Below are 20,875 nucleotides of genomic sequence, written 5' to 3' on the forward strand. Positions count from 1 at the left end.
GCAGAGCGAGCTGTCAAATATTGGGGAGTGATCACATCTGCTGCTCACAGATTTGAAAGTGTAATCTCTCTGTGCACGCCCTGGTGACTGAAAGCCGGAAGCTCCCAGGACTCTACAAGATCATTTCCCCTCAGTAGCCATGCTTTCATTAAAGCAACAGGGCAGCATTTTAACGGTATTCACCTATATATTAACCCTATTTGCAAGTAATTAGTGGTTTTAGTTCATGACAAGTTCCCTGTGAGTAAGAGCCAGTCAGTGAGGTCATTCTGTTGGAGAGTTAGTGACTGTTCTTTCTTCTCCTCTTCTCCGTGCTGATATGACCACTGACCAAATGAAGAATCAGCTGCAACATGATGTGGTAATAAATCAGCACAGAGGGTCTTTTAATTTAAACTTCTCTTCTAAAAATGTTTAGCTGAAAACACATGTATATAAGTGAAACAAAAAAAATTGCCCCCGAAGGTGACCATATCATTTAAAAAAAAACTGTCACCTGATTCTTGCTGCCCAAACCGCGGGCAGCATGAATCAGATCCTGGCTGCACTATTGCAGCCACATATATATTTTCCTGAAACGCATCAGTGTTTAGAGAAAATGCTATTAGAAGATCCAGCCAGGTACCAGCCAGAGACTAACTAGTCCAGGTTCTCCCAGCACCATGGGACTAGTCAATTACCCATAGTGAGAGACCTGTCAATCGATTCTTGCAGTGCTGGGACAAGTCAGCCGGGGGCTGGGCCGGACTAATTTGGTTTCCTGCAGGGTTTTTAAAGTACAATTTCTGTGAAATACCGGTGCATTTAAGAAGAAAACGTGTACAATTCATCCGAATGAGTCGCCTCCTTTTCGCTTTCTGATTTTATGCTAAAAGTAATACAAATGTGATAACGGAGTGGTGTTATAGCAATTGCTTGTAAAAGAGGGTGTCCGTTCAAGGAACCTTTCTAAATAAAATATATTACAGAAATAGAATTGAATTAACTTTATTTCAGGATTAAATTTGCTTTCTCCGACAAGCTAAATGTATATCGTCAGGAAGGTTAGGAATTTTTCGAAGGAAAGAAACCTCATCTATTTCACATTGTCAATTTAATAAACGCTTCATAGGCGCTGTTACAAAAAGTGGCTCAGCTTGAAGATCTCTGTAACAAAAAAGAGAAGTTCATCCAGTCCAACAAAATGATTGTAAAATTCAGAGAAGATCACATTGCTCGACTTGAGAAAACCCATAAAGAGGGCCGAAATTCATTTTCAAATAATGAACAAGAGGGACTGATGGCGAAAATGAAAGAAGAGCTGCTTGTGTTAAAGGAGCAGGTACAACTTGTTAAGCTTTTCTTCTACAATTTTGCTGGTATTGCTGAAGAAATCAGAAACTAATGTGCAACCCTTTTTTAATTTATTTATTTCGTCACACATTGCATTCTTGCCTTGGAAAAATACAGCATTTTACAGTGCCAACACAGATAATTAGATTTCTTAAAGCACCACTCCAGCGGGTTTTTTTTTTTCAGCACTGGAGTGGCGCTTTAAATGCAAGCCCCCTGCCTCCGGTCATATACTCACCCTCTGTCCTCTTCACAGCTTTTTCGGTTCACCTGCGCCATCTTGTGAATGCAGCTGCTGACTGTCTGGAAGTCAGATACTGCGTCACAAGAGAGCAATGCAAGTCAGAGACCAACGGGAGCTGCGGCAAAAATGGATGAAACCGCTGGAAGGTGACTATCTCAGGGGTCAGGAGACTTACATTTAAAGCACCACTCCAGCATTGCAATAAAAAAAAAATTGCTGAAGTAGTGCTTTAAATCTCATTCACCTCCAGCTTACTTTTTCCTTGTAGATTTGAACTTTCAAAGCGATTTTTTTTCAAATCTACAGCATGTCCATTCTTTCAGCATTTTTCACCCTTTCAAATGAATGGGTTAAAAATGCATGCAAAAACGCACCTTTTACACAGCTTTTTTCCTGCCAGCACTCTGGTTTTTGCAGCAAAAATATCTGCTGCACGTACTCAACATGTGTACACAGCCTTACTAACCTAGTGTATCTGTAAATCTCTATAGTTTTGCTGTGATTCTTCCTATCAGTTCCTAGGATTTTTTTTTCAAGATGTACTGTATGTGTTTGTTTTTAGTTTTTTTAAAAAATTATTTGTCCTTTTTTTGTACCAATCACCAGATTGAGCACCACCCCCGCGTAGCAAAGTATGCTCTAGAGAACCACAGCCTTAGAGAGGAGAATAAAAGCCTGCGCTCTCTTCAGTCTGTAAAACGGGCTCAAGAAATTCATAATCAGATGATTGCAGATCTGGAGAGGGCTTTCCTGGAGGCAACTTCAGCAATTAAGAACAATGGAGGTAGGAAAATAAAACTATTGGTGTGGCGGAATTTATTAAATATACAGTATATGTTGGCTGTTTTGTTTCTATGCATGTTACTTTCTATCACTCCATTGTATATATATATATATATATATATTTTTTATATATTCAGCATGCATAAACTTAGCCGGTGGTAACATGGTAGGACCAATTTAGGAATAAGAGGTGCCCATAGCAACTAATGAGATTCTAGGTGTCATTTCAGGTTTGGCTACATGACAATCTGTGTCACATTACAACATCGCATCTAGTAGTCTCCCATGGTGCCACATTGCGTCTTCCTGCAATAGTCACCAATGTTTCCAAAATGTGTTGATTTTCTCTCTGTGGTTGCAAGTTACAAGCAACTCACATGCCATAGGTTTCAGTGCAATTCATATGCAACGTCTACTGTATGTGATTTGACTCCTTTTTTACAGCAAAATTACAGCTCTAAATTAGTGTCGTGACAGCAAGTCGCAGACACGTTGCACTGATGGTTTTTGGTGCATGACTTTTCTGAGAATTGTTGTTGCTGCTTTCCGTAAGAAAAGAAAATCCTTAAGCTATATATTTGAATAGTTTCACATTTCCATGGCTAAATTGCTTTTCCATTTTAGTTCCCTGATTTTAACAAATCTATTATGTCACTAGTTCTGTATTTTATCACTAGTATGTTTTCCACTTCTCTTTGGCAAGTAGTAAGACTACTGTAGTGATGGCTGCCCACCAAATGCTGGTGTCAGATGTTCTAGTATAAGACTATTCTGCATACGATGAGAGATAACCAACATGAATATTGCTTCTTTTCCTCACCAGTTCGACCCCTGCACTCGGCACCAATAGCCGCAGATAATAACTTGGCTTCCACTGAAAAGTTGAAGGAGAAACTGTTGCAACTTCAAAGTGAGCTGGCCTCCGCAAAACAAGAATATGAAGAGTTCAAAGAGCTGACCAAGTGAGTTATAACGTTTAGAGGACAAGTCAGCGCGTTTTGCTTTATATACAAGGTTTTATGCACTGATGATAAAGCAAAAAACGTTTCTATGCAGCTCTGTTCTTTCAGAAGTGATCAATATCTGGTGCTTACACCTCCCTGTGCAGACATGCAGGAAAGAGACTGTCCAGAGTCAGTGCTGTGCTCTGTACAACCAGGACACTTTCTGTCACTTATAAAGAATGGCCCCGATTCATCCAGACTGGTGTGTTATACTCCAGTCTTGATGAACAGTGCCATTGATTAAGATGCGCCAAATTAATTAACAGACGTGTGTTTCCTAATAAATTTGTTCCATTTTTTTCCTGACGTGAGCCACCAAAAATATTGTACTCCTGCCAAGGTCTGGAATACATGTCTGTTATAATTTACGCCATTTTTGTGTTATAAGTTATGATGAATTTGACGGGCGTGCTTGGCCATGCCCCCTCCGTGCTTTTTTTCACTTTTTAAAAAGTTGTCTAAACTGAAGTTAAAATGCCAAAAGTTGCAAGATTTTGGCACAACTCCCCAATTCCATTGAAAAACTGGGTGATGAATTGGCCTCAATGAGTAAAGGAGCCTGCTTCCTAATGCCATTGTGGAGAAGCTTTTTTTATATGGAAATGTGCTTGAGCTGTCTGACTCTTATACATTTCTTTTTCTACCATTGCAAATGATATCTAAATCCCACAGACAATACAGAGTTTGTCCAAATGGTTACTCCAACCTAACCATGTAATTGTGTTTCTATCTAGGAAGAAGCAAGTGGAGCAAGAATCAGAGCTTCAGTCTCTATACAAAACCAACAACCATCTTGAAAATATTTTGGACGCCATAAAGGCTCATAAGAGGAATGAAGTATCACAGCTGAACAAAATGCATGTAGAGACAATAAAGGTAAATGGAAAAGAATTGAAACTTGCTGCTTAAGGGCTTGTTCAGACGGGCATGTGTTGTCTGACTAAAAATTGGACAGCGCACTGACAAATGTAATTAAATAAGGCTGTCCAGAAAGTGGTGGATGCAGAGACTGAAGAGGGCCTCTGTCCATGGATCCCTTCTATGCGCCTGTGACAGGAGCTGCGGTGGAAATGGGTCCCTTTATCTCTTGGGTCCCTGTGCGGCTGCACAGGTTGCACCAACACAGGTTGCACCAACACACCTATGCTCAGATGAGTATTTTTTTGACATGGACAAGGGTGTCCATGTAAAAAAGAAATTGCAGCATGCACGGTTCTCTTCCGTATATTGATGTAACTCGCCCATTCAAGTCTATGGGTGCACAATAAAAAATCAGATGCCATACAGATCACCTATATTGCATCTGATTTTTACTGTACTTTGCCATTATTACCCTTCAGTATTGTATTTGATAATGTACATTTTAAATTATGTATAAATACAGATGTCACACGGATGTAATATACGGACACTCAAATGGCACATGGATGATAATACAGATGAAAATTGGTTGATTTTTCATATGCTCACCTGACCCCAGCCTACGGCAAAATGAGTTACAGCTCCCTCTAGCGAGGTGGTCACCACATTACACAGCAATCTGCACAGAGCTGCTTGGAGGCAACACCTTAGTAGCCACCCTGTTACCCGATTCAGAAAACTACTTCAAAGAGCAGCTCTCATTTTGTAACCCAGGCTTTTTTCCTCTGAAAAAACTGCGTTTGTAGTGTTCTATATCACTGGATACGCATGATATTCACATGATGGGTGGTCCTACTAAGTTACATACAGTTGTTATATAGCACATATATGGCTACATGCCAAGGCACCCACTTGGCTTTCGCCATTATCCCCAGGTTTAGACATTTCCTGTGCACATAATGCTCCATTTTCACTTTTATGGTCTTCCATATTTTTTTATCCGCTATTAGAACATGACGACTCCCACAAGAGCCTACAACTTGAGGTCTCGGCTTGTGCCACGTTCCAGCCCAGATTGCTTGCAGCCTGACTTTATGGATACACCAAAGTCACGGGAAGATGATCTGGACAATATTGTTGATGAGCCCATCCCTCCAGAGATGAGTGAGCAAGCCTATGAAGCTATTGCTGAGGAGCTAAGAATGGTGCAGGTATGCTGAAAAATGAGCTCGCTCTTGGGGGTTACGGTTTCTCCTTGCGGAGACCGCCAGCTGGAGTATGGAGTGGTATAGCAGTGTGTGTTTATATTAGAAAACTATGATTTCCCACTATATATAAAACAGAAAAAAATCTTAATTGTTTATAGAAATTGAAGTATTGGGGTTCTTTTAGCTCCAAAACCCCTTCACAGACCCACCATGATTAGAGCCACCCCTAGAAGGCGCATGGGAGCTCACTGCATACTGTTACTTTCCATGGATAACCAGCTGGCCGGCACTTATCATTTTAGATATGTCTATGCATGGATTTTGTAGCTGTGTATCTGGTAAAACAGAGCATAAAAATTACCATATATTAAGACGTTAATCGATGCAGAATTTTTAACTTTTTCAGATACAAAGAAAAATCGTTCACTGTGAGGGGCAGTAGCAGAATTTTACATGGCATGCGACAAGTCTCAGGAATACAGAATCTATATTAAAAATGTAAACTCCTGGCAAAAGTTGAGAATTCGGGCTCATTCATGGTACTGCCCTTCATGCAGAACGTAAATAGGAGGGTGCTCTGTTATCACATAGGTAGGGCTGACGGGCTCATGATTAGCAGACCCCTGAGCTGGTTCTGCTATTTTGTCTTGGATTTACTCTACAAGCACAATGCAGTAGCATTGCCAATATGCTGTCCTAAATTACAGCCCCTTTTTTTCTGGACTTGATTATTATTGGACTTTATTTTCCAGGAGCAAGTTACAACTTTACAAGCCAAGCTGGATGAAGAAGAGAGTAAAAACTTGAAGCTTCAGCAACAGCTACATAAGATAGAGCATCATTCAGCACAGATGGAAGAGGTAGGGAGAATGCAAACTGATGCCACTGATTGTGTGGTATGTCATACATGAAACATTTATACTGGCACTAAGGTGAATTATTATTTCCTGCAGTATACCAATTGCAGGGGGTACCGATGGGTTACCATGGCAACTGGGGTCCTGCTGCAGGTCCAGATGGATGCCATCTTGGGGCTTCTGTGAAGCTCCGCTGCAGACAGGACTTCATAGGAGACCATGATTTACACTGCATACTGAAATACTATTGTATATAGAATAAGCAATCAAAAGATTGCAGATTCAAATTTCCTAAGCAAAGTAGAAATTAAATTGTTTAAAAAAATTGTAAACAATTTAAAGCGTGAAAATTTGATTTATCCCCCACTCCTTTTTCCTCCATTGGTGTTTCACTCCCTACACCTCCCTTCTTGAAAAAAGAAATTACAACTTTTTGACCACTTTGTTTATGTTCCCCAAACTGGTATCAATAAAACCTTCAGCTCCGCATGCAAAAAAAAGAGCCCCCCCACACAGCTTAATCGACTGAAAAATAACACTTATTTTTTTTTTTTTTTTACAACTTTACAAAAAAAATGTCACCGCTGATTGCAACTTTTTTTTTTCAAGTTTGGTATTGTCATAATGGTACTGACATGAAGAGTCATAGTCATACCAGGTCGTTCACCATTTTATCCCACTTGGAATTTGTATCGGTACATTTTATAGTAAAATTAATAGTGTCATTTAAAACTACAACTAGTCACACAAAGGCCTTCTACAGCTGTCGATGGAAAAATAAAACATACTACAGCTCTTGAAAGAAAGTGACTATAAATTTAAACCGCAAAAGCGAAAAATCTCCCAGGAACGAAGGGGTTGAACTTGCTGTACGCTCACAAGAAGAGGAAACCCTGTTTGGGAGAGAAGAACCGACAAATTGCGGCGCCCTAAGTGCGTAAACACAATATTATAGTCTTTGATGGGTGCACAATTTCATGCACTCACCTGATAGAAGACTAACATTGCTTTAGATTGTGTATCCTCAAAAAACTTTTCAATGGACAGGGCTTGCAGCTTGCCTCGGGTGGATCCAAGTGAAAGAGCCAGACATAGTCTCACACAGGATGAGTAAATCAAGAAGAGTATATCCAGCCTATGAACGGCAGCGCTTCACAGGACTCGCATCCAAAGATGATATTTTTTTTTTTATTTGATAAGTTAAAATAGACTCTATTTTAACTTGAGTCTATTTTTAACTTATCAAATAAAAAATTATAAAATATCATCTTTGGATGTGAGTCCTGTGAAGCGCTGCTGTTCATAGGCTGGATATACTCTTCTTGAAGAAGAGAAAACTGAGGAGGTAAAGTAACACATGACTAAAGGATCGGACATAACTGCTAGTTTATAATTTGTAGCCATGGATGCATTCTGTTCTACATAAGAATGGTGTGTAAAAAAAAAAAAGTTAGGATTTCTTAATAAATGCTATTTGCAGAGTTATCATTGTTTTTGATGCATTGGTTTTGTGGCTTGATTTCCTATTTAAAATAGTTTCTATGAATTCTCTTGATACACTAGAGTATATTTTAGTTCATATTTAAAAAAAAAAAAAAAAAAACTATGTTGAAAAAAAATAAGTAAAAAGCTCCCAAATGGTTCAAAAAGTAGTAAAGAAGTAAGTTTTGCTGGACCTTGGCCCAGTAGACACATACTGGTGTAATACAGCATTGTAAATCACCTGCGTCGTCCCTTCCGGATTAGTAGGCCCTACGATGTCATTACGGTGGAACACAAAGCATTCATGCCGTTGCAGAGGTCCAATAAACAGAAGAGGCACCAAGTATGTCACAAGTAGTGAAAGTTGAAACATTGCTCTGGTCCAGCAGTATTGGGCTCCAGACAGTTACATTTAGACAAATGTTAAAGGGGTTGTCTACAACATTTATATTGATAGTCCATCTTTAGAATGCAGCCACTATACAGTTGACTGAGCTGTGCAGCGCCCCAACTGATCTCATCCAGCTGGCATCGGGAAAATCCAATTGGTGGGGTGTCGGGTGTTGCACCCTCACCGATCTGATATTGATGACCTTTCCTAAACATAGGCCATCAATATAAAAGTGTAGCTAGTGTTTGCTTAAATGAAAAGGGCAGTGATGGGTACACTGCATAGGCTCCTTTTTCTAATAAATAGGACATGTGCACAACATATACTGGTTGTGCATGCATCCCAGCAGGTACGTGTAGACCTGACATCATCGGCACCACTCACCTCCGGATACAAAGGTGAGCAGTGCCAGAGAACGCCTTTTAATTTATTTTTTTTGTTTATTTGTGCCATATTTATGTCCTAACAGCTCTTCACTTCAGAAAAAGCCACCTGGAGCTCAAAGCAACAGGAGCTTCTTGAACAAATTAATGGTTTTGAAAAACAGCGACAAGACTTTAAGAGCAATGAGGATGGTAAGTTGTGTAGGTTTTGGGTAGATCTTTGGCTATCCCCTTCTTTGTACTACAGCCACGTTTAGTTTTTAGTCATCATGGCATAGATTGTTATAATTTAACTTTGTAATGTTTCCCAGGTAACTGAGTATGAAACACAAATGATTTCTTTCACATCACTGTGCAAGCTCTTGAGACCTTATGACATTTACTGTTGTAACTTATTCTTAATTTACTGATTTCAATACTTTTTTAGTATTAAAGAGCGAGGTCCATGACCTGCGAGTGGTTCTTCAGTCTGCAGACCGTGAGCTTCGTGCTGTGAAGATGGAGTACAGTCTGTTCAAGGAAAAGCAAGAGAAAGAGATGAGCCAGCTGTCTGACCGACACATCAATGTCCAGCTGCAACTGGATAATGTCAGGTATATGCCTGGTGAATCGAAGTGGCACATAAAGTATTATAGGGCTTTCTCCTAGTCTTTTTAACATGTATCATTGAACAGTCATACCGCCCAACTTTGAACTATAAGGCTATGTTCACGCACGTTTTTTTCTGCTGCAAATCTGCTGCTAACTTTTCTCTGGCAGAAAAAACGCACATATTTGCTGCGTATTTTTGACCACCCATTACTTCCTAATGGGTGAAAAACACAGGTGCTTTTTCTGCTGCAGAAACGCTGAAAGAAGTGACAAGCTCTATTTTCCAAATACACAAGCAAGACTGAAAATACTCAGCAAACAAAAAGCAACGTGTGAACAGAGAATTCTGGTTTCTCATAGACTTTGCTGGTACTGCAAGTCGCAGCTGAAAATTTGTATGACAATCTGCTGCAAAATACACAGCAAAACACAACGCGTGTGAACATATTGTGCACTGCCGCAATTTTTTTTTACTCTAAGCCAAACCACACAGAAACATTGCTCCTAGTGAAGACCATTAGTTTTCCTACACACTACCAACCTCTTTCATGGGCCCATGGTGCCCCTTACACACAGTATAATTCCCTCACATACAGTGTAAGGCCCCTGCAGTGACCACTACAAACTCTGTAATGTCCTCATAATACATTCTCCACACAGCATAATAATCCCCCCCCCCCCCCAGTAGAATGTTCCTACAGTACACCCCCCCTCCCCCCCCCCCCCCCCCACACACACACACACACACACACACACACACACACACACACACATACATACATACATACATACATACATACATACATACATACATACATACATACATACATACACATACACACACACACAGTACAATGCCTGCCACACACAGCTCTGCTACATCAACACACACAAAGGCCCGTCGTGCCCACAGTTCTGCTTCGCCAACGCACACACCCACAGCTTACCTTTGTCCTGTTCCTCTTCTCAGCTGCCTAGTCTCATGACCGGAGAATGTCATGTAACCCAAAGGACCTGGCAGGACGTAGACTGAACGTTGCATGGAGGTACCTCCCTGCTCCACCATTATAGTCCCCTGTATTTGTACCCTCAGGTCACAGATAGAACTGAAGTTAGGACATAACCCTGACTTCGTGGGACAGCTCCCCAAATTTGTGACCGTCCTGCTTGGATGCAGATCAGTGATTGTATTTTTGGGGCTATAAAGTGAAGCTTACTCAAAAGATAACTATAGCCATTTATGCAAATTGTCTCTTCAGAGAGGAAGAGGACCAGAACTCTAGTGCCACCTACAGGAAGTAGCAATCCTAAAAGTCAATAGTAACACTTTAACAAGCCTTATCACATGACTTAGGATATAAGCCAGAACCAGGAACTCAATTTGCAGACACTGTGTTTCGGGGTACTGCCCCTCATCAGTGCAAAGTGTGAGTTCTGGTTTGGCTGGGTGAGGGGCATCGGGCTGGTATCTAAGGGGTAGCCATTCAGTCTGCAGACATTTACTTTATACAAATTTTTGCTGCCTAATTGCAACAAATAGCCTCATGCATTTGATATTAATGAAGATTATTTTTCCAAAAACTCTAGGCTGGAACATGAGACTTTATTGGAGGAGAAGCGATCCCTCCAAGATGCATATGACAACTTAGAGGAAGTGATGAAATTTGAGACTGACCAACTGAAACGGGAGCTTTCTGATTGGAAACGAGAGAATAAAACGCTGAAAGCTGAACTTAGCGTAAGATCATTTCTTTTATATCCCGAGGTTGCATTTTTTTTATATCCTGGCATATACTGCAGTTAACTCTGAGAGAATATATGAAGAACTCTGCTATACGTGATCCAAAAGCTGAAATTCTTCTCCAGTGCTTCTCACAATCCTATCAGGCTATAACCCTTTCTGCACAAATTCTAAAGGCTGATTTATTGGTTTATGGTTCCTTTACATGCATTACCCCAGTAGGGGGACCACATGAAGTTACAGAAAACCTTACCCAGCTAACCTGTCTGCGATGAAGACCAAACAAGCCAAAGATCTTGCCCCTTCAGATAACACTCACCCTTTCCTGAGAATATTGTTCTGCATTTGTTTGAAGAGCAGAAAGTTTTAAAGGGGCTTTCTGGGCTTGAGACAAAATTCTGCAGTCACCTTATGATTGCAAATTACTGAAAGATGTTGGTGTGCAATGAGTACACTGTCGCAATTCCTTTATAATCCCATGGGAAGGTGTCTTAACAGTCGGGCCCCTGTCCTGCTTTGCCCTTATCTACCTTGAGGTCGGCTGACCCAAACTAAGGTTTTTATGCTAGACACAGGATAGAACCATCCCGATTGAGTACACCTTGTCGTGGTGGGATTACTTTTATGCTTTTTTGATCAAAATAGTTTTAAGTACCCTATGTTCTTTACATATTCTATTACTATTTACTTACTACAGGATATATGCTCATTTTGTTTTTTTTCTTGGGTTTTGTCTGTGTTAAAGTTGACAGAATTTGGGGCCGAGTATCAGAGACCAAACACTGCTGACATAACAATATAGTAGTATGGCCTATATAATAGAACATGGCGCAGAATGTGGTTCATTGTAAGCACTTTTTACACAGCATGAAACTCCTTATGGAATATCATTTTTTATTTAACAGAATCTTCTGGAGCATTTAGAAACTGAAAAGGAGCACAGACAAACCCTGAAATGTCAGCTGGAGGAGGATAAGGAGAACAAGTCAAAGTAAGTGACACAGTAAAAATAGTGTAGTAGAATGTAATGTATCTGGATCTACAGAAATCTAACGTTAGATGACTATTTGTAGGGAGCTGGTGAAGGTTCTGGAGGAGAATGTGAATCTGAAGAAACAGTGTTCTGAGCTTCTGACAAAGTGTGAACTGCAGGTAATGTATGAATCAGACAACTCTGAACATTTAGTACATTTCTTGTGGAAAAACTTTTAATTTAAACTGTTCAAATACAATATATTACTCATTTCAGGTTGTCAATCTCCAGACTTTAGAACTTGAGTTATCCTCTTCCAAAGAAACCATCCATGAACTTGAGAAAAAATGTTCTTCAGATAAGGTATCTTATGCCAAACTCCACCAGAAATATAGTTTTACTATGAAAACATTTAAAGGGCATTTGCACTGCAAGATAACTAGCAACTTTTCACGATTACCTTGCCGTGTAAACAGACTGCTGATAACCTAATAAACGAGCAAACCGCTCATTGATCAGATGGTGATCTTTAAAGCAGCACAAAAGATCATCGCTCTCATCGGTTCATTGTCCTGTGTAAACAGGACTTGTGCTGCTGAGAGCAATGGCAGCAGCATATGTGAACTGAGCAATCTAATATAGGTCGCTCAGTATGCTTCATTTACTTTGTTCTGCTTGTGTAAACAGGCAATCAATGACTTGCTGACTGATATTTTGCCATTGGTCAGTCTGTAAACTGCCCCTTAGGCTTTGTTCACGCCTTCCGTAAATGGTTGAGCATGTCTTGTCTCCTGGTAAGCTGCTTTTACCCATCTCCACTATCATTGCTTTGCAAGTCGGCTTTGAGTTTAACCCCTTAATGTCCAGGCCAATTTTTTTAAATCTGACCAGTGTCACTTTATGTAGTAATAACTCTGGAATGCTTCATCATATCCCATTGATTTTGAGATTGTTTTTTGGTGTCACACATGATGCTTTATAATAATGGTAAATTTAGGTTAATATGTTTTGCGATTATTTATAAAAATATCAGAAATTTGACACAAATGTTTTAAAAATTGCAATTTTCAAACTTTGAATGACTATCCCTTTAATCCCAATAGTCACACCACACAAAAACATTAATAAATACCATTTCCCTCATGTCTGCTTTACATCAGCACCATTTGTAAAATGTTCTTTTATTTTGTTAGCATTTTAGAAGGTTTGAAAATGTAGCAGTAATTTTTCATTTTTGCAAGGAAATTTATAAAACGTATTTTTATAGGGACCAGTTCAGTTTTGAAGTCAGTTTGGGGGTCTTATATGTTGGAAACCACCCAAAAGTGATACCATTTTAAAAACTGTACTCCTCAACGTATTTAAAACTGCTTTCAGGTAGTTAATTAACCATTCTGGTTCTTTTCAAGAAATAATGGAAAGTGGCTTGAAAAGAATGAAAAAGTTTATTTTTACCACCTTCTGTACAGGCCGCTAGAGCCAGCAGACTCTAAGGCCGTTATTTGGCCTTGAACTGCCAAGGCAAACATCAGGACAACACAATCAAGAAATCAGGGTGCCCATGAGGTTAAAGAGGGAGCCCCCTCACTCTGTTAACTATTTAGATTCTGTAGTCACTATTGTTTAACGTCCATGGTCGGTGCCAACATCGTGGCTGATGCAGCAAGTTGTCAGCTGTAGTGTGCAGGTGACAGCTACTGGATTGTCACCTGTCGGGGAACGCTAGTCTCTTATATCTCAGGTCAGTTAAAAGACATCTATTGGTCACTGAGGGGTTAAGGGCAAATTATTTGAGAGTCTGGTTGCCATAAATGTATAGAGTAGGGGTACATGATGGATTTAGTCACAGATCATAAAGTGTACCTCTAAAGAGCAAACTGCAGAAGGGTGCAATTCACTGGCACTCAGTTTACATTGCACCCTGTGATGAGAAAAATCGGCATGCAACCAATAACCCAGCAAGTGTGGATTTTTGGCATCAGTCACAATGTGACCCCAGGAGATGCCAGGTGCTCTGTAACTCCTTAACCACCTGTGATGTACATTTTTGTCTTGAGTAGATAAGGAATGTGTGAAACAATCTGAGGAGTTGAGCCTGTGTCATACCAGGCAAATGCTAGCTGCGTTACTTAGTCGGCATGTCCCTGTAACCATTGAGTAATCTCTGATCACAGTATTGTTTTGTTTTTTTCCTAAACTTGTTTCATTGAAAATTATACAACATAGCAAGGTTACATCACAGAACAAAAGAACAATCAGCATTTATCATTGCTCATTAATACTGTCTGGCAAAGTAAACCAATTACTGTAGTTTAATCTATGACCGCGGCATTTAAATAACATCCGTGCTGGGGCTTTCATTAGCTCCCCACAACACAATCACAGGGAACCGATGGGTTACCATGGCAGCCGAGGTCATGCTGAAGGTACCATCACTGCCATCTCCGTCCTCCAATAAAGCTCAGCAATAGGCTGAGCTACATAAAAGAACCGAAGTTTCCCTTATACTGTGGTATTATAGTATAAACAATTGAACTATCACAGGTTCATATTTGAGCAGGAAGATGAACCTCATAATTAAATCCCTCTCTAACAAGCCATAAAACTTAGCTTCTATTACTATATTAAAAATGGATACAGGGTAATAAAAATCATGTCCTTAATCTGCCTATTGTGAATTATTTGTAAGGATAACTACCTATATTTACAATTCATGGCACCCTGGCGTGTCATGTCTAACTGGTAGAATAAGACATACAATTTATAGCACCCCCCCCCCCCCCCCCAGCATGTTTCATGGCATGTACGACATCATCAGGGGATGGGACAATGGCATGAATATCACAGGTTCAAGTTCCCTAAAGGAACTAAATAGATTATAGTATGAATTTAAAAAAAATTCTATATATATTTAAAAGTAAAAAAATGTAAAAATTGGAATCTTCACCACCCCTTTTTCCCATTAAAAATAAACATATTTGGTAACTTTGTCTCCCAAAAAGTCCAATTTGTCGATCTATAAAATGATTGAATCTGTAAATTAAACACCGAAAAGGAAAAAAATCAAAATGCCAGAATTTCAGCACCTCCCAAAAAATACATTAAAAAGAGATTTACTTTTGTACTTCAAAATGTCAATACAAATTAGCAAAGCTCTGTGGATGTAAAATTAAAGTTATTGCTCTTAAAAACAATAGAAAATTGAAAAAAAAGTGTGTGTGTGTGTGTATATATATATATATATATATATATAGTACAGACCAAAAATTTGGACACACCTTCTCATTTAAAGATTTTTTCTGTATTTTCATGACTTTGAAAATTGTACATTCACACTGAAGGCATCAAAACTATGAATTAACACATGTGGAATTATATACTTAACAAAAAAGTGTGAAACAACTGAAAATATGTCTTATATTCTAGGTTCTTCAAAGTAGCCACCTTTTGCTTTGATGACTGCTTTGCACACTCTTGCCATTCTCTTGATGAGCTTCAAGTGGTAGTCACCGGAAATGGTTTTCACTTCACTGGTGTGCCCTGTCAGGTTTAATAAGTGGGATTTCTTGCCTTATAAATGGGGTTGGGACCATCAGTTGTGTTGTGCAGAATTCAGGTGGATACACAGCTGATAGTCCTACTGAATAGACTGTTAGAATTTGTATTATAGCAAGAAAAAAGCAACTAAGTAAAGAAAATCGAGTGGCCATCATTACTTTAAGAAATGAAGGTCAGTCAGTCCGAAAAATTGGGCAAACTTTGAAAGTGTCCCCAAGTGCAGTTGCAAAAACCATCAAGCGCTACAAAGAAACTGGCTGACATGAGGACCGCCCCAGGAAAGGAAGACCAAGAGTCACCTCTGCTTCTGAGGATAAGTTTATCCGAGTCACCAGCCTCAGAAATCGCAGGTTAACAGCAGCTCAGATTAGAGACCAGGTCAATGCCACACAGAGTTCTAGCAGCAGACACATCTCTTCAACAACTGTTAAGAAGAGACTTTGTGCAGCAGGCCTTCATGGTAAAATAGCTGCTAGGAAACCACTGCTAAGGACAGGCAACAAGCAGAAGAGACTTGTTTGGGCTAAAGAACACAAGGAATGGACATTAGACCAGTGGAAATCTGTGCTTTGGTCTAAGGAGTCCAAATTTGAGATCTTTGGTTCCAACCACCTTGTCTTTTTGCGACGCAGAAAAGGTGAACGGATGGACTCTACATGCCTGGTTCCCACCGTGAAGCATGGAGGAGGAGGTGTGATGGTGTGGGGGTGCTTTGCTGATGACACTGTTGGGTCATTTATTCAAAATTGAAGGCATACTGAACCAGCATGGCTACCACAGCATCTTGCAGCGTCATGCTATTCCATCCGGTTTGTGTTTGGTTGGACCATCATTTATTTTTCAACAGGACAATGACCCCAAACACACCTCCAGGCTGTGTAAGGGCTATTTGATCCAGAAGGAGAGTGATGGGGTGCTACGCCAGATGACCTGGCCTCCACAGTCACCAGACCTGAACCCAATCGAGATGGTTTGGGGTGAGCTGGACCGCAGAGTGAAGGCAAAAGGGCCAACAAGTGCTAAGCATCTCTGGGAACTCCTTCAAGATTGTTGGAAGACCATTTCCGGTGACTACCTCTTGAAGCTCATAAAGAGAATGCCAAGAGTGTGCAAAGCAGTCATCAAAGCAAAAGGTAGCTACTTTTAAGAACCTAGAATATAAGACACATTTTCAGTTGTTTCACACGTTTTTGTTAAGTAAATAATTTCACATGTGTTAATTCATAGTTTTGATGCCTTCAGTGTGAATGTACAATTTTCATAGTGATGAAAATACAGAAAAATCTTTAAATGAGGCGTGTCCAAACTTTTGGTCTTTACTGTGTGTATGTAATATATATATATATATATATATATATATGTATGTATGTATGTATGTATGTATGTGTATGTATATGTATGTATATATATATATGTATGTATATATATATATATATGTATGTATGTATATATATGTATGTATGTATATGTATATATATATGTATGTATATGTATATATATATATATGTATGTATATGTATATATATATGTATATATATATATATGTATGTATATGTATATATATATGTATGTATGTATATGTATATATATATGTATGTATGTATATGTATATATATATGTATGTATGTATATATGTATATATATATGTATGTATGTATATATATGTATGTATATATGTATGTATATATATATGTGTGTGTATATATATATATATATAATATAGAGAGTACAGAGAAGTACGGCACTCCAGAATCCGTCTCAGGGTCCAACTCCGTAATATATGCAGAAAAGAATCTGCCACTATATTTTTTTTTCTCTTGTAACACTCTTATAAACAGGGTATAAGGTATGATGCTCCTATAAATATATGTTTTTGCCTGTATATACCGATTCACCATCTTTTTGTTAAAATCTGCACCACAATCTTGGGACTTTGACTGCCTAATCTATAACTTTGTTCGATGTGGCTTTGTTTTCATCTTGTATTTTACTACGTGTGATTTTATACATGTTTCACCTGATATGTATCTATTCATGCCTATTTTTCCTCCTTTTGTTTTATGCGTAGCTCATATTTGAGAAAGGTCTGATTGACCGAAACATCATAATTATATGCTCAGCTTTGGAGTTTCTGGATTGTACTAAATAATATTCAAGATTTTCTTTGATTTTGGAGTGCTGGAATCTTTTCTGCATTGAATACTCTTTTGTCATTTCTCATTACACCTTAATTTATGGACATCTATGGCTTTATTCGCCTGTGGGGATTGGATGGGTTGTGTATGTATGTATGTATGTATGTATGTATAATATATATACATGCATTCATGAGCCTGACTCTTGCTTAGACAAAATTCTGATGTAAGAATCCATTTGCAATGTCAATGTATAGTAAGTTATGGGTTTGTGTCACATATGGGTCAATATTATCAGCTCTACTAGGCCATTTCAACATTGTACACACTCACAATAATGTCCTGGATTATTTTGTATATCATGTGATTTGATGTCTCATACATAAGCGGATCTAAAAAAAACTATTTTTCTATTTTGCTACAAGGAAATAATGACGGATCTTATGAACCAAATTCATGGACTGAGAACAACAATAATGCACAATCAGGAGTCAATAGATGTTCTTACACAAGAGCTGGAAGACCTAAATGTATGTGCTCCGTTTTTCTTTATAACCACACTGTTTTTGGTTGGGTTTAGTAGGATCTGTCCTGCTGATGGTTGTGGCTTTTGCCACATTGCTGGAAAAGGGGGTAATTCAGTCCAAGAAAAACTATTGTCTTTTTTGAGCCTTACCCTTTTTGATCTGTGTAAATAACTAAGAAATGTGTTGTTTAGAGCAAATACAGTTCTGCATTATCTGCTAAAGAAGAAAGCAAAGCTGTTTTAGAGAAGCTAGAAAAAGAAATTGAGGAGCTGAAGGAAAATTTGGAAAGGAAGAAGTCTGCTGATAGCATTGAGGTAAGTCATCTGTGTTTATAGATCTTCCATTGTAAAACGATCCACTTGCTTCTGATGCTCTTTGCATGCACACTGAGCTGAGGAGCTTTGTATTAGAATTATGTGTGTAATGATAAATTCATGGCTTTCTTCTAAACAACAGAGGGAGCTTATATGCGATGAATTGATTCATGCAACTGAACAGCTTGGCAAGTTAACCGAGGACTTTAACAAGCAAGAGGCTTTGCTTAAAGACCAAAATGAAGAATTGCTCAAAAAGGAACAGATAATTACAGAATTAATTAACCAGGTAAATAGTTGAATGCAGGTAGAATAATGTGGCTATGAGCTTTTCAAAAATTATGGACACAAGGTTTTTTAAGCACCTGGTTACCTCCAGATAAATTTAAGCCTGCTAACGTCATTCCTTCATTCATTTCAGACCCCTTGATTTGTTTACAACTTGCTCTTTGTTTATCGAGTTTATGACCGAGTTATTGTCCCCCTTTCCTGACCATGCACATTTTTGGGTTTTATCGTACGTGTCCTTTTAACATCTCTATAATTTTTTTCTTGTTCAGATATTCAAATAAATTTTGCCTCTTTTTTTGCAACCCATAGGGCTTAATTTTTATGTAATTTTAATGTTCCTTTTTTATTATATCGGGTGAAATGTAAAGATGAAAAGAAAATTGTTTTTCGCATTTTTTTTATTTATTTTTTACAATTACAAGGAACTGCTAAAATACATTTTAAATTGCGTTCCACTTTCCATATAAAATCCATTATATATAACAAACATATTTTTTTTCAATGGAGGTGGGACTAGAAGCAGCAATTAAGACTGTCAGTGTATGTTTTTTAAATATTTTTTTTTTCTTTTTATTAATTTATTTTATACACTGTGCCTTGAATAAGGTCTTTATAGAGAAGGGGGTGCCTAGCAGAGATTTCTAGGTTTCTTAGGACCATCAGCTCCTGTTCCTTCCCTACACCCAGTGATCACATGTTCATTGGGTCCAGAGGAGGAAGCACTGTCAGTACTTCCTAACCTGTATACACAAGCACTGATTCAGCGCTGTGTAAACAGAGATTAAGAAGGTAAATATGGTAATAAACCATGCTTATCTTTTCTCTGCAAAGTCTTGCTGTGTGGTGGCCAACTTCTCTTCCCAATTGCTACACCATCTAATGTTAGCTGCTTACACTGCATTGACGTTTTAGAACATCATTGCAGGAATAAGTGTGGACTGCCCCGATGTTTCAAGTCTATGGGAAGTTCAGGAGTAGTTGTAGGGAAGCTGTCGGCAGGATTTCACCCTCCCACACCCCCCAAATTATTCATATGCACATGTAGCTCTTGAAGATACAAGTTTAGCAATACATTTAACTAGACAATCCGTTCCTGTTACCAAGAAATCGACATTTGAATTGATATGAAAATGAGGCTGAAGTGCTTTCGACATGTATACGCACTTCTCCATTCTCTGACTCTTCCCCGCCCAACGCTGCCTTCTGCTTGACTCTTTTGCTATGTGGAGTCAAGCAAAGGAGCGATGAGGCAAGCTGGAGAAGGCAGCACTGGGCAAGAAATAAAGCCGAGCTGACAGGCTGAAGAAGAGCTTCCACATGCTGATATCGCTTAGCTTCATTTGTATATTGATTCAAATACATTTCTTAGTAATGGAGGAAGGGACTGGTTAGCTAAAGGTATTGCTGGACTTGTCTTTGCTATAGCTACATGTGTATATAAATAGCTGGGAGCATGAAATCCTGCTGACAGAAGATCTCTTTAAGACTTTTCTCATGTGGATAAATTCTTCCCAATCATATATGCTGAATTTGAGGTCTTTGTATCTCTAGGACACTGCTTATAATAACCATCATGTATCAGCATAGCGCCATTCATAAGGGATACCTTTTCCGTTGGTAACAAAACTCACCAGCATCTCCAAACCAAAAACTGGTGTGTACAGGTGCAAACGAAGAGTAGCCATCTCCATATATAACTAACAAATAGAGTTGCACTCTGTAGTGCTATAGGATGTAAACATGAAATATATGAAATTTGAATTGTATTACTGCTCTAGATAATAGGAAAAAATTAAGATACTTAGCACATTTGGCCAATTTATGCATGGTCAGCAGCCAACGACAAAGTGATCTCCGTTTGCTAGAGACCTATCACATTAGGATAGGTCCCCAGGAAGCTGATGTCTCCTTGTCGTTGGCTGCTGGGCTTGAATGAATTGGCCAAATTATGTGCTAAGTATCTTCATTTTTTACTATTATCTAAGGCAGTAATGCAATTCAAATTTGATGTTTACATGCTAGTGTAGCACTACAGAGTGTACCTTTTCCATTGGGCTGACCACTCTGATGCTGAGGAGTATGTGAATTCCCCTACAGTCTGCTATATAGGCTTTATTCTATTTTTACACTTGTACTGTACAATGCCTAAGTGATTTCTAACTATTCTCTCTGCAAACTCCTTTGTGTGTTCTTATCCTGC

General features: G+C 38.8%; 1 protein-coding gene across 2 annotated transcripts in view; it reads left to right on the forward strand.

Annotated features, from left to right (window-relative positions):
* KIF15 (kinesin family member 15) overlaps nt 1–20,875 on the forward strand; it is a 91,840-nt gene that overhangs the window by 59,510 nt on the left and 11,455 nt on the right. For both annotated transcript variants that reach the window (XM_073678149.1, XM_073678148.1), the window contains exons 13-27: nt 1,112–1,321; nt 2,183–2,360; nt 3,183–3,321; nt 4,098–4,239; nt 5,235–5,435; nt 6,185–6,292; nt 8,632–8,737; nt 8,973–9,138; nt 10,724–10,874; nt 11,783–11,868; nt 11,951–12,029; nt 12,127–12,213; nt 17,969–18,073; nt 18,262–18,384; nt 18,527–18,673. In XM_073678149.1, the coding sequence (XP_073534250.1) occupies nt 1,112–1,321; nt 2,183–2,360; nt 3,183–3,321; nt 4,098–4,239; nt 5,235–5,435; nt 6,185–6,292; nt 8,632–8,737; nt 8,973–9,138; nt 10,724–10,874; nt 11,783–11,868; nt 11,951–12,029; nt 12,127–12,213; nt 17,969–18,073; nt 18,262–18,384; nt 18,527–18,673 (2,028 nt within the window). The remainder of the gene's footprint in view (nt 1–1,111; nt 1,322–2,182; nt 2,361–3,182; nt 3,322–4,097; nt 4,240–5,234; nt 5,436–6,184; nt 6,293–8,631; nt 8,738–8,972; nt 9,139–10,723; nt 10,875–11,782; nt 11,869–11,950; nt 12,030–12,126; nt 12,214–17,968; nt 18,074–18,261; nt 18,385–18,526; nt 18,674–20,875) is intronic.

The sequence above is a fragment of the Phyllobates terribilis genome, unplaced genomic scaffold (genome assembly GCF_046119375.1).
Source record: "Phyllobates terribilis strain yellow unplaced genomic scaffold, ASM4611937v1 Scaffold_4__5_contigs__length_816908805, whole genome shotgun sequence".
Classification (NCBI taxonomy): domain Eukaryota; kingdom Metazoa; phylum Chordata; class Amphibia; order Anura; family Dendrobatidae; genus Phyllobates; species Phyllobates terribilis.